The sequence below is a fragment of the Amyelois transitella genome, chromosome 4, assembly GCF_032362555.1.
Source record: "Amyelois transitella isolate CPQ chromosome 4, ilAmyTran1.1, whole genome shotgun sequence".
Lineage (NCBI taxonomy): Eukaryota > Metazoa > Arthropoda > Insecta > Lepidoptera > Pyralidae > Amyelois > Amyelois transitella.
In genome coordinates, this window is record NC_083507.1 from 2,055,648 (window position 1) to 2,069,422 (window position 13,775).

The 13,775-nt window shown below is 38.8% G+C and overlaps 2 protein-coding genes across 3 annotated transcripts in view; one reads left to right on the forward strand and one right to left on the reverse strand.

Moving 5' to 3' along the window:
• LOC106130940 (tenascin) overlaps positions 1 to 5,928 on the forward strand; it is a 37,077-nt gene extending 31,149 nt beyond the window's left edge. For both annotated transcript variants that reach the window (XM_060954562.1, XM_060954561.1), the window contains exons 5-8: positions 712 to 847; positions 2,087 to 2,223; positions 3,889 to 4,085; positions 4,928 to 5,928. In XM_060954562.1, the coding sequence (XP_060810545.1) occupies positions 712 to 847; positions 2,087 to 2,223; positions 3,889 to 4,085; positions 4,928 to 5,092 (635 nt within the window). In that variant the 3' untranslated portion in view covers positions 5,093 to 5,928. The remainder of the gene's footprint in view (positions 1 to 711; positions 848 to 2,086; positions 2,224 to 3,888; positions 4,086 to 4,927) is intronic.
• A 316-nt stretch (positions 5,929 to 6,244) lies between these two features.
• Positions 6,245 to 13,063, reverse strand: LOC106130934 (5-hydroxytryptamine receptor 2B-like). Its single transcript, XM_060954691.1, has 7 exons — positions 12,886 to 13,063; positions 11,905 to 12,172; positions 11,317 to 11,446; positions 10,260 to 10,339; positions 8,423 to 8,518; positions 7,517 to 7,620; positions 6,245 to 6,432 (listed from the first exon to the last, which is right to left on the reverse strand). Exons 1-7 carry the CDS (start codon positions 13,061 to 13,063, stop codon positions 6,245 to 6,247), a joined length of 1,044 nt encoding a protein of 347 aa, XP_060810674.1.
• Positions 13,064 to 13,775: the final 712 nt, after the last annotated feature.

Consider the following 13,775-nt stretch of genomic DNA (forward strand, 5'->3'; position numbering starts at 1 on the left):
AGCTAAACTAGGGTATTTTGTTGCCGTAAGCGTAGTAATTGATCGACATTCTTCTTCCGTTCCTGGTCTCGTTATGTGTGGTCGGGTCTCCTCACTTTTCTGCGCCAAGACATTCAGTCTTGGGTTGTCGATTCTTGCAACTGGGCTTGCTTGAGATCCTTTTGGATATTTGACCACCTGGTCAGTAATTGATCGACATTGTTATTACAAATTTGTCTATAGGAATCCAAGCGCTGACGATTTCAAAGATCTCCAATCTTATGCCTACGGATTATTATGACCACACTTTCTCCTGAAGGGTAGCTAGGTTATTGGTGCTTATCTCCTACTATCATATTCCCTTTGCTTCGTCTGTATTTGTCGGTTTACGTTTACACCTCAATTCTAACCAGAACGTCCTCGATTTGACTAAACTTTGTAAATTTACTTATAAAATTAGATGGCATTGGTATTTCCAGTTTCAATCCGTCTGATTGTTCGATAAGATTACTTAATTCCTCGGAAGTCACATCTTAAAAAATAACATCTTAACTATGTCTAAATTGTCTATTTCATTAGGGAGTAAATACTCTCTCATCTTGTCTATTCCTTAGGACCTGGGGTCCACTTTCAGACAACTTCTTTCCACTTTTTCCGGTTAACAGCGTCTTCAGTTTTAAGACCATATAATCTTCCAGCAATAGATGAACGATCTGGTTTTTTGTCTTTCAGGGGTCGGAGACCGGTGCGTTGTTGACCAGAACTGCTTCTTGGGCGCCAGCGAGACAGGCCCGGAGCGCCAGGCCTTCTGTGTCAGGGGGTACTGCACCTGCCAGCTTCAGTACAGCCCGAGGGATAACGGCACTAGGTAATTACGAGTACATGCATTAATTCATGTTTTTTTAATGTAGACATTGTGCATTAGTCCACCGCGATTTAGATTTAAGAGATCTACATACATACATATAATCACGTCTATATCCCTTGAGGGGTAGACAGAGCCTACAGTCTTTTAAAGACTGATAGGCCACGTTCAGCTATTTGGCTTTAAGATAGGATTCAAATAGTGATAGGTTGGTAGCCCATCGCCTAAAAGAAGAATCCAAGTTTATAAGCCTACCCACCAGTCGCCTTTTACGACATACATGGGAAAACTGATGGAGTGGTCCCATTCTTTTTTGTATTGGTGCCGGGAACCACACGGCACAGAGATCTACATATATTTGTAAATTGACGTCCGATGAAAATGCTGCAGTGTAGTTTGGTCCGCCGCTCGCTTTTTGGAAGAGGTAGATAGTAGTTATAATTATATTTAGGTGATGTGACGTGAATTAGTGATGCCTTGTATGCAATTTTGAAAATAAATCTATTCTATACATAAAATTACGCCTCTTTACTAGGCGTAGGGGCAGGCAGAAACTAAATCTTGCCACGATCCCTGCGTACTTCTTTTGATTCATACATACATACATATAATCACGTCCATATTCCTTGCGGGGTAGACAGAGCCAACAAGACGTTCAGTTGTTTGGCTTAATGATAGAAGTCGGTTAGAAGGAAGAAAAACCGCCATAAGCTATAAGACCTGTTTACCTGTTAACGCATCCTCAATGCTTTTAATGTGCGCTGCCTTTTTGATTATGGATTTTCGTTTATATTTTGGTTGACTGGAAGAAATTCCGATTAGGATAAGTCCGCCATTGTACATATTCTTCTATATCCGATGACTTTTCTATTTTTGTTACATTTTTTTTTATGTGCAATAAACATACATACATACATAATTATGGTCACGTCTATATCCATTGCGGGGTAGACAGAGCCAACAGTCTAGAAAAGACTGAATGGCCACACTCAACTACTTAGCTTATAGAATTGAGATTCAAATAGTGAGAAGTTGCTAGCCCATCGCCTAAAAAAGAATCCCAAGTTTGTAAGCCTATCCCTTAGTCGCCTTTTACGACATCCATGGGAAAACAGATGGAGTGGTCCTTTAATTTTTTGTTCTGGTACAGGGAACCACACGGCACAATATGTACATATATAATGTGCAATAAAGAGTTTACAAACAAACAAACAATCCTGATGAATATTTATCACATTTCAGATGCGTCCGCGATGCTATGCTGTATGAAGAATGCGAGGATTCCTTGCAGTGCACTGGGCCAGGCATGGAGTGCCAGGGGATATGCCGCTGCTGGGCTGACTGGGTCGCCCACAACGAGACCAGGGCATGTCTCAAGAGTAAGTTTATTATCTTTAAGTCTATGAGATGAGTGTGCGATGCTATGCTGTATGAAGAATGCGAGGATTCCTTGCAGTGCACTGGGCCAGGCATGGAGTGCCAGGGGATATGCCGCTGCTGGGCTGACTGGGTCGCCCACAACGAGACCAGGGCGTGTCTTAAGAGTAAGTAACATACATACATATGGTCTCGTCTATATCCTTTGCGGGGTAGACAGGGCCAACAGACTTTAAAAGACTGAATGGCCACGTTCAGCTAGAACTATGCTGTATGAAGAATGCGAGGATTCCTTGCAGTGCACTGGGCCAGGCATGGAGTGCCAGGGGATATGTCGTTGCTGGGCTGACTGGGTCGCCCACAACGAGACCAGGGCTTGTCTCAAGAGTAAGTTTATTAAGTCGATCAGATGAGTCCGCGATGCTATGCTGTATGAAGAATGCGAGGATTCCTTGCAGTGCACTGGGCCAGGCATGGAGTGCCAGGGGATATGTCGTTGCTGGGCTGACTGGGTCGCCCACAACGAGACCAGGGCATGTCTTAAGAGTAAGTTACATACATACATACATATGGTCACGTCTATATCCTTTGCGGGGTAGACGGGCTAGCAACCTGTCACTTTATATGAATCACAAGTCTATCAGTAAGCCAAACAGCTGAACGTGGCCTATCAGTATTTCCAAGAGTGTTGGCTCTGTTTACTCCGCATGGGATATAGACGTAAGGTAATAGAAGCTTTGCAGTAAAATTAAGTAGTCTGTTGTGACTGTACGAGAAAGAATAGAATAGAATAGAATAGATTTATTTTCAAAATTAGATACAAGGTATCACTTATTGACGTCACATCACTTAAATCTAATTATAACTACTGTAGTGTCAAGTATATGCTGGTGCTGGGCTGTCTGGGTCGCCCACAACGTGACTTGAGCTTGTCTCAAAAGAAGTCTGTCTATTAATATAAAACACAAAGATAAATGATTGACTGACTGACTTACAACGCACAGCACAAACTACTAGACCGTTCGAGCTGAAATTTGGCATAAAGCTACCTGCAAGTTATCTGCTCAAAAAATTCTTCTACAGCCGCGAGAACCCTCAACGACCCTTTCGTATTTATTATAACGTCCAATACGATTCAGAATAACATGTCACAATCTATACAGGGTGACATTTAATTCAACTGCGTAAATTTAACTGTTAAGTGTACTCATCTAAAGGATATTTAAAAACGTTAAAAGAAAAATATCGGTTTATATTTCAGGAAGTACGAAAAAAATAAAAGTATCAAAATCCACGATGAATACGTAATATCACCCCGGCCGGCGGAAAAGCGACGCTTAAGATTGGTCAACGACACAATTCATTGAGCTGAGCGCTCTAGCACAACTCTGTACTTTACTTGATCTTGATGCTAGAAAAATAATTTATTTTTCAGACATTTATTTACATGTTTAGTTTTAATTTTATTTTGTAGTATCGGTATTTAATAAAGCGTGTGACGTAGTTTTTGAGGGTTTTTTAAATGTGAAAATGATGATGTTTAATTTAAATAAAAATAGGCTCAAACGGCTCAGAAGCATGGTTAGGGTCTATGTTTAAAAGGATGCAGTTGTTTTAAATGTCACCCTGTATTTAACTAATCCATTGCCGCTTCCCTTCTCCCGCAGCCGTGAGGGCGCTCAACGAAGCTTGCGTGTACGACGTCCAATGCGACGCTCTCGCCGGTACCGCCGAAGCCCCGTCTCCTGGAGCCGCCCTGTGTCTGGGTGGAGTTTGTTCCTGTTCCTACAGCGCCCGGGCTGCCGGGACTCCGGAACGATGCTGGCATAGGCGTAGACCGGGGCAGGAGTGTCGTTTAGATGAGGTGAGGTAGACATACATACATACATATGGTGACGTCTATATCCCTTGCGGGGTAGACAGAGTATTGAAAAGACTGAATCGCCACGTTCAGCTATTTGGCTTAATGATAGAATTGAGATTCAAATAGTGACAGGGTTCAAATCCCGGCCAGGGCATGATGAGAAACGTACTTTTTCTAATTGTCCTGGGCCTTCGATGTCTGTATATTTTAGTATTTATTATAAAATATAGTATCGTTGAGTTAGTATCTCGTCACACGAGTTTCGAACTTACTTCATAATATGTCCCGTTTATATTTATTTATCGTATCGACAATACTATCGAATTATAGGGGATTTATTGTTTTTTCCTGGCGTTATTACATGCTCACCTTTCTAGTAAGGAATTCGTGGTGTGCCTTTTGACCATGAGCGTCCTCGGTCAAGTCAGGTCAGGTCAGTCAGTCAAGTTTTTAACACGAAGTGGCTTCTGTCTGACTTCCGCAACCTTTACAGAGGTAACCCAAATTGGATCATGGCAAAAGCTCACTAGATGCACAATCCGTAGTATTAAATTGGTGACGTTTATGACTATGGCAAAATGGTGAAGCAGCGTCCACTATGCACACCGCTCCACTTCAAACCATCACGTTTTATTTTCCTGAGGGTAGATACAAAAGCAATACGAGATGTTATAAAATATCCAGTTTATTACGTATCTATTTCTTATTTTAAAATTATATGTACACAATTACATTACCTTATTAACAAAATTTAATTTCAAAATAAACACTTAACTAAAAAAGTCAATATAACAATTACAGTCAAATTAATAAAAGTTCTAACACACTAAAATTTGTTTCAGGAATGCGTTTCAGAAGAAAATGAGCCCGGTTACTGCCTATCAGGGCGTTGTACCTGCAAAACTTGTTCCCCAGACGCCAGGGATTTCGGCGGAGCAAGCACCTTATCTCGTCCGCCAGTTTACATAGCCGCCATTTTGTCCATCGCCGCCATCTTGAGGCTCTGAGACCGCCATCTTGTCCGCCATTTTGTAACAACCATTCCCTGCATAGAAATTGTTTTAGTATTTGTGGACGAACGATTGTATCCGAGTGGTTGTTGGAGTATTATCGAACGAAAACCAGTTTCTGAGATCTAACGGTTCAATTAGTCATAATAAATATACGATTAAGTTATGTTTTTAAAATATCTCTGCATGGATATTTCTGCGGATTTTTATTTTTGATAAAACTTTAAATTGTTGAAGAATTTTTAAATACTACTATGAAACATACCGGCAATTCACGGAGAATGATATGAATTTTCTACATTTTTGGTTTTACCAAAAAAAAGGTTCACAATAACATGAAAGGTAGGTTGCACACTACAAAATCTAAGGGTACTCACAGACATAGAACATAATTATTTGATGTCAGTAACATGCACAACTATATTATATGTTGAGTCCATGTTCTCCGTGAAAAAAAAACCCAAAGACGACCAGGGACATGGTAATACTTGTCGTGATCAAATTTTTCAGTCCGCAGAGATTTTATCAAAAGAAATTTACCATTAGTTAAGTCCACATAGATTCTATTGCACAAATAGGTATATTTTATAGGTTGTTAACGATTTAGTAGTCTATTCAATCTCTGATAAGTTGTAAATATGTTGTTGTTACTGTAAATTTTAAATAAGAGTTAGTATAAACATCTCCAGAATTTTAGATGCAGTATTTTTCGAGTGCAATTTTTTATCTGTTTGTTATGACAGCTATAAATGAATGGGTAGATCATATACCAAAGACGTGAACACAAACTTGTTGAATTGTGTAAATAAATTATATTTATTTTGAACGACTAATTTTGTTTTTTATTTGCTTTGAACCCGGTCTATGTCTTCCTTATACCAAGCAAACATATATGTTTGAAATAATATTCAATATTCCTTTGAATCGTAATGTATTCGTGAATTAGCCCCTTTTTCAGCATTTTTGCCTACATTGAAAACTTTAAGTAACATTGTTTGTCATTGTCACAGCTACGTAATACTGTTGCGGTACATTTAAATTTGAACCTTGTGGTCAAGTAACAAATATCTCTTTTTAAATAACAATTTTCTAAAATTGCACCAATAACTCTCAAGAGTAGTATACTACACCCTTTCAACGTACTCACATCTAAGGCCTTCTCACACTGGCAGACAATGCGGTACTCCTCGAACTGGAAATAGTGAGAGAGGCGTGTAAGGCCCTCCTCACACTGGGCGAGGCGGCCGCGTAGACCAGCGGGTTGATCGCAGAGTTGACATAGCCGAGCCATGTGCACCACTGCCAGGTGGCGTCCCAGACGCATTCGCAGAGGGAATCTTTAAAAAAAAATGAAATAAATGTCTGTGACATCGTAGGTCCCGGGTTCGAATCCCGGTAAGGGCATGATGAGAAATGAACTTTTTCTGATTGGCCTGGGTCTTGGATTTTTATCTATATATAAGTATTTAATATAAAATATAGTACCGTTGAGTTAGTATCTCGTAACACTAGTTTCGAACATACTTCGAGGCTAACGCAATAACAAAAGGACAATACAAATATCCTGGCAACTAGTGATCCGATATGGGACAGGTGCCCGTGCAAAGGTGGCGGAATCAGGCGGGGAGAGAGTCGCTTCGTGTAAAATCTGACTTACCCATTCCAAGATCTTGTTATAGTCCCCTGAGATGAATACATAATACAAAATCTTCTATAACTAACTTTTTTGTTTTCCTTCCCTTCCTTCAAAAAGGTTCTTCTCATGTGGCTGATAAGTAAGAATAATAAAGAGACCAAATATTACTTAAAACAAGAGGCCGCCCGCGACTTCGTCTGCTTGGAAACCCTATCGATCCCGCGGGAACTCTGGGAACCAAAGCCTATGTGTTATTCTGAGCCTTCAGCTACCCACATACCAAATTTCATCGTTATCGAGTCAGTTGTTTTTGCGTGAAAAAGTAACAAACATCCATACTGACATCCTGCCATACTCACAAACTTTCGCATTTATAATTTTAGTAGGATAATAAGCTCAATTAATGACTTACACGCACAAACACTCTCGCGCACACACGAAAAGCGCATACATACATACACACACCATAAATAAATACATAATGAATGTAACTCATAGTAAGTGTTCAAACATTGTAATCACTTTAATCTGTAATCAATTTATTGTTAAAATGAAGAGTTGTTCAAAAATAAAATATAAATAACGAATGTAAACATAAATAAATAAATATATACGGGACAAATTACACAGATTGAGTTAGCCTCGAAGCAAGTGCGAGACTTGTGTTACGAAATACCAACTCAATGATACTTTATCTCATAATAAATACTTATATAGATAAACATCCAAGACCCAGGCCAATTATACTAGCTACATTTGATAAAGTGTCAAACTTTGTGACTCACCAACCGGTAACATGATGAAGAATGGCGACCAGCAAGCGAGGAACAGCGACATCAGCATTATGATAGTGCGAGTTGCGCGACGTTGACGAGGGACTAAGCCACCTCTGAGGAAAAAAAATATTACATACATACATACGTATAACCCCTTACGGGGTAGACAGAGCCAATGGTCCCGGAAAGACTGAATGGCCACGTTCAGCTGCACGCCTCAATGATGGAATTGAGATCCAAATAGTGACAGGTTGCTAGCCCATCGCCTAAAAAAAGAATCGCAATTTTATAAGCCCTCTATCCCTTAGTCGCCTTTTACGACATCCATGGGAAAGAGATGGAGTGGTCCTATTCTTTTTTGTATTGGTGCCGGGAACCACACGGCACTGCACACGACACGGCAAAAAAAATATTGCTTCATTCATCTATCATGTTCGTCTTTGTTACATTAAAAAAAACATCGCTTCATGTTCCTGGCGTCATTCATTCCTTTATATGATACGTCTATATCCCTTGCGGGGTAGACAGAGCATGCAGTCTGATAGGCCACGTTCAGCTGGCTTAATTGAGATTCAAATAGTGACAATTTGCTATACCATCGCCTAAAAACAGAATCTCAGCTTTTAAAGCCTATCCCTTAGTCGCCTTTTATGACATCAATGGGAACGAGACGTAGTAATCCTATTCTTTTTTTATTTGTGGCGGTAACCACACGGCACTATCAATAGGATAAAATCAATTAAGGATAGTTATGTAACATCTAGGCGTAGGATAGCTAATATAGCTAAAAAAAACATCACTAGCTATGCCCCCCCCCCTTTAGTTACATCTATAGGTAAATCTTTCGACTAATTTCTATTCTCATCATAACAAGTAATTAGCTGTAAGCGAAATTTTATCGTACAATATACTTACGGAGAATTTGGGGCTTTCACTGGAGATGTTGCGTTATTTTTTACATTTGAAGGAACGACAGGTACATTAAGATGGTTGCCTTTAGGTGTCGTTAATCTGAAAATTGGCAAAAATAATTTGATTTTTTTTTTGTTAACTTGAATTTCGGAAACAATATGCTATGCTAATGAAAATTGTCTTATCACTTTTCCGTCATCAATTCATCATATAAGATTTTAATATGTATTGTATTGCATGCATTGTGTATTCACATTGATGAGACCTGACACCTTAGAGTACCTACCTACTTAATTATAAATAACTAGTTGTCCCGGCAAACGTTGTTTTGCCATATAAATAACTTTTAAGTAATTTCTAGTTAAAAAATAAATGTTAACGGTGGACAACCCTTATCACTAAGGGGTTTAAAAATAAATGCTGGCCGATTCTCACACCTACTCAAATGCTCAAAAAATTTCATGAGAATAGGTCAAGCCGTTTCGGAGGAGTGCGGGAACGAACATTGTGACACGAGAATTTTATATATAAGACTAGCTGTTGCCCGCGACTTCGTCCGCGTAAATTTCGAGTTAAATCTTAATCATTCAGTCAGATACAGACAGACAGACAAAAAATGTAAAAAAATATTTCTCTATCCGTTTCAGTCAAAATATTAAATGTACAGACAAAATATTTTTACCGTCTTATTATATTATGTACTAGGTTTGATTTTCAGTTTTTTAAATAAAATACTCAAACAACACAAAAATAAAATAACTCGTTTTTGTTGGGTCTCGAACTTGAACCGCCAACTTCACAGTCTCACGCGCTAACCACTGGACCATCGAGGCCGTTGCGGTGATGTCTAAAATTAAAGTACTAGTACATACATATGATCACGTCCCCTTGCGGGGTAGACAGAGCCAGCAGGCTTGAAGAGACTGAATGGCCACGTTCAGCTATTTGGTTTAATGATAGAATTGAGATTCAAATTGTGATAGGTAGCTCGCTTTAAAAAGAATCCCAAGTTTGTAAGCCTATCCTTAGCCTAGCCTTAGTCGCCTTTCACTTATATTTATATGTTATAGGTATAATGCTGTCGTTTAATGATAAATGACTTTGAATTTTTTTCTTAACTTATTTGCAGGCAAACTCATGCCTTGAGTTCATTCAAATGTCGATAACTTTTTTTTAGTGAACCGATTTTGATGAAACAAACTTTAAATGTTCTTCTGAGTTAAAACAAAGCAATTGGTGAAAGTTTTAAGTAAATCGGTGCAGTACTTTCGGAGATAATCGTGATCACATACAGACAGACAGACAAGAAATTGAAATAAAATATTTTTGCTTTCTATTATTCATTTTAAGTGTCCCTCTATCCATTTCAGTCAAAAATACTAAATGTACAGACAAAATATTTTTACTGTTTTATTATTTGTATAGATTATTTTGTCAATGCCTGACACACACTATTCTATGAATTGCACCTCTTACTTTATGTGATGTTCCTAAAATGTTAGAACGTACATATAATCACGTCTATATCGCTTACGGGGTAGACAGAGCCAACACTCTTGAAAATACTGATAGGCCACGTTCAGCTGTTAGGCTTACTGATAGAATTGAGATTTATATAAAGTGACAGGTTGCTAGCCCATCGTCTACAAGAGTAATCTCAAGTTTATAAGCTCATCCCTAAGTCGCCGTTTACGACATACATGCGAAAGAGATGGAGTGGTCCCATTCTTTTTTTCTATTGGTGCCGGGAACCACACGGTTAGAAGTAGATAGGTTAATTTTATTTTCTTTTGCCGCTATTCTCCTGCGAGTTTTTCAGTAAAAGATGAAGTGAACTTACCCTACTGTACTTGTTGGATTTTCTGCTCCACACCCCAAAGACTTGGCTATTTTTGAGTTACTACTGCTGTTTATTTGATTCTGAAAAAATAATTTGTGAAAATGATCAATCTATATGCCTGTATCTGCATCTAATCCATACTAATAACATAAATGCGAAAGTTACTGTCTATCTCTCTGTTACACTTTCACGCCTAAATCACTGAACCGATTTTGATGAAATTTAGGTACAGAGACAGAGCTGACCTTGAGGAAGAACATAGGCTACTTTTTATTGCGAAAAAATAGGAAGAAGTGGTCAAAAGAGGGGATGAAATATTGTCAATGAACTTTTACAGCTGAGTTTTTTAATTCTTAGGTACTACATGACATAGTTTTTCAAACATACATATGTCTTAACAATTTTATGGTCATGAAGACAGTCAGTGAGAGTACCAACAGTAAAAGTAAAAGTACCAATAGTTGCTTTTCGTAAGCGCCAGACTACCAGTTCTGGAATAAATGACAATAATGATCCAGTGCCGTGTGGTTTCAGGCACTAATACAAAAAAGAATAGGTCCACTCCATTTCTTCCCCGTGGATGTCGTAAAAGGCGACTATGGGATAGGCTTATAAAATTGGGATTCTTTTTTTAGGCAAAAGGCTAGCAACCTGTCACTATTTGAGTCTCAATTATTTCATTAAGCCAAACAGCTGAACGTAGCCATTCAGTCTTTTCAAGACTGTTGGCTCTGTCTACCCCGCAAGGGATATAGACGTGACTATATGTATGTATGATCCGGATTTGCAAAAGTCAGAGTCTCCAAGATGCAATCGAAACAAATTGTTAGGAAGATATGACAAATGTAAGCCTATTAGGCTTACAAAATTGGGATTCTTTTTTTTAGGCGATGGGCTAGCAGCCTGTCACTATTTGAATCTCAATTCTATCATAAAGCCAAATAGCTGAACGTGGCCATTCAGTCTTTTCAAGACTGTTGGCTCTGTCTACCCCGCAAGGGATATAGACGTGACAATATGTATGTATGTATGTATATGACAAATGTTAGTAAGACACCTGCGAAACTCGTCCACGATGTGCCCTTATGGTCGGTGGTATTGCCAGTAGACGTAGTATCCGAGCGTAGAACGTGACCATCACACTGGCAGGCAAGAAAAACGAGAATGATGTGCTGAAGAACACGTAACTGAAAAAAGTAAAAAAAATAAATTCAAATCGGTTCCGGTGGGTAGGTTTCTAAAGATAAAATTGGAAGAAAATAACGAGTTAAACATCAATTTCCAATTGAAGATTGGAAATTTAGTTTACCTTATATACCTACTTTAAGACATCCGAGAAGATTTATCGAGATTCAATAAATTCAGGAATGTTATTGTAACACGAATTTATTGAATTAACAGTGAATTTCTTTCAGAAGGACAGGACATTTTTAGGCGATGGCTTATCTTAGCCATCACTATTAGACCGTGATCTTTCAGTCATAGCGAGATTGTTACCTATGTCTACCCCGTAAGGGATAAAAACGTGATTATATATATATGTAAGAACAAAATTATTTGCTTATCACCATAAAATGTTAACACAAGTTGAGACCAGAAATCTATGTGGTATGAGCATCACTTAAACTTCTGCAGCACAACTTACCCAACATTAGTATTAACAGTGCAAGCCTTAGCCATCTCCCCCGCGTGGTAATGCCTCGGAGACGGAATGAAGGCTGTAGGCAAGGCTACCACGGTCGACACAGGCCATACCAGGACCGCGTAGAACTTTGCTCTCTTGATCCTTCTAGCTCGTGCTAGAGGATTTGTGATGCAGCACCAGCGTTCCCAACCAAGGGCACAGAGGGAGAGAATGGAGGCAGTACAGCAAAGGACGTCTAGGGTACTCCAGCAGGAACAGATTGCCCAGTCTAGAAGAGAAGCTAGTGAGAGGTTAGGAGAAGTTAGGGAAAGTGACAAACTTTTTGTTGTTTGAATTCGGAGGAGATGAAGCTGAATAATTTGTGCTTTATTCTTCGATTAAAGTGTAAATATAGACGAAGAAAAAAAGGCGGACAGTTTTATTATACGGCAAAAAGAAGCATTATATAGTGTGCTTCACACACACACTCTCACCAATAGTGTGACAGTCGGCCGCCATTACGTCATAGATGCGTTATAGATTATTTCATCGTCCATCACTCACACATGCGTACAATGCCGCCATTACGATGCTTCACTTTTTTTCAAGCCACACTACGTCCGCCTTTTATCTACGTCTTCGTGTATATAAAAATAGAAATAGTGCTTTGTAAGTGTCCCATACCACTGAACTGTCGTTAAGTTTGTATCGTTCATATAGGTACTTTAAAAAAAGATCCAATTCAAACTAAAATAAATTTCTGCAAATTGTTTGTTATATCTTTATTGTTAATACATGGTTTGATTGCGTTGCGTACTTACCAAACTAATTTTGTACATTATACCATGGTTTTCAGATTTGAGACGTTACTTTATTACCACCATTACGCCTCAAATGTAGTCGGATAAGTTCTACTTTACTGTCCTATTAGATGAAATTTGACAGTTGTTTATAAAACTATCCATGGAAATAAAAAAATAATCTTACGCTATTGATACTTACTCAACTGAAACACAAACAGCTCCCGAGCAGCGGCTATAGGCAGCACGAAGGTCCCGACCAGCAGATCAGCTGCAGCCAGACTGGCCAGCGGATAATGAGCTGGCGTCCTCCTCAATCTCCTCAGAGCTGCCACCACAGCGGTGTTCCCAGTTATAGTGGTTATTGTTACGAGGGCCATGGCGGCCGCCGCGGCGCACCATGTCGCCGTGACCTCGCCTCGCGGGTGTAGGATGTTCACTGCACTGATGATGATTGGTTATGTTTGCTTATATTCCGAATTTTGGCGAATCAGTATTGCTGTATTCGAATAACGAACATGTTCAAATTAATGGAAGAAACTCGGCGGGCGTAGAGTTTAATTTTTATATTTGAACTTGTTCGAAATCCAAAAATATCTAAACACAATGTGTTCGTTTTTCAAAACAACATATCACTGATGGCGTTGTATGTTTGCTCTAGGCATTTTTTTTTTTAATTCAAAATGTGGACACTTAATTTTAGACATAACAAGAAGCAAAGCAACAGAGCAAGAACCTCTGGCCAATCTTCAAAATTGTAAATAGGACCTTGGGACTTCTGCTTTCTTTTAATGCAATGTTGTTTTAAAATAAGTAAGACATTAATGCTTATTATATGTCTCATAGAAACAGTTTCTATTCTTCTTCTTTGTCGTTACCTTTTCCCATTTTCTACGTATATACATAGAAACAGTTTCAATTATGATAAGGTATTATATATTATCTAAATAAGTTCAATTTTATGTTGATGCTATAGTTCATATATTCTCTCTGAATCGGTCATTCCTTGCTGTGTATCGTGACTAATGATTTTGTCAACCAACTGCTTCCATCAGAGATCTCGCGAGTTGCAGCACGGTTACAAAATAAAAA

Bases quoted from the DNA above. Each gene is read 5' to 3' on its own strand.
- LOC106130934 (XM_060954691.1), bottom strand. From the start codon at position 13,063: ATGGCCCTCGTAACAATAACCACTATAACTGGGAACACCGCTGTGGTG. The intron at 12,173-12,885 runs GTAAGTATCAAT...CTTCTCTTCTAG, and splicing joins GCTGTTTGTGTTTCAGTTGA to ACTGGGCAATCTGTTCCTGC. The intron at 7,621-8,422 runs GTAAGTATATTG...TTTTTTCCTCAG, and splicing joins GTGAAAGCCCCAAATTCTCC to AGGTGGCTTAGTCCCTCGTC.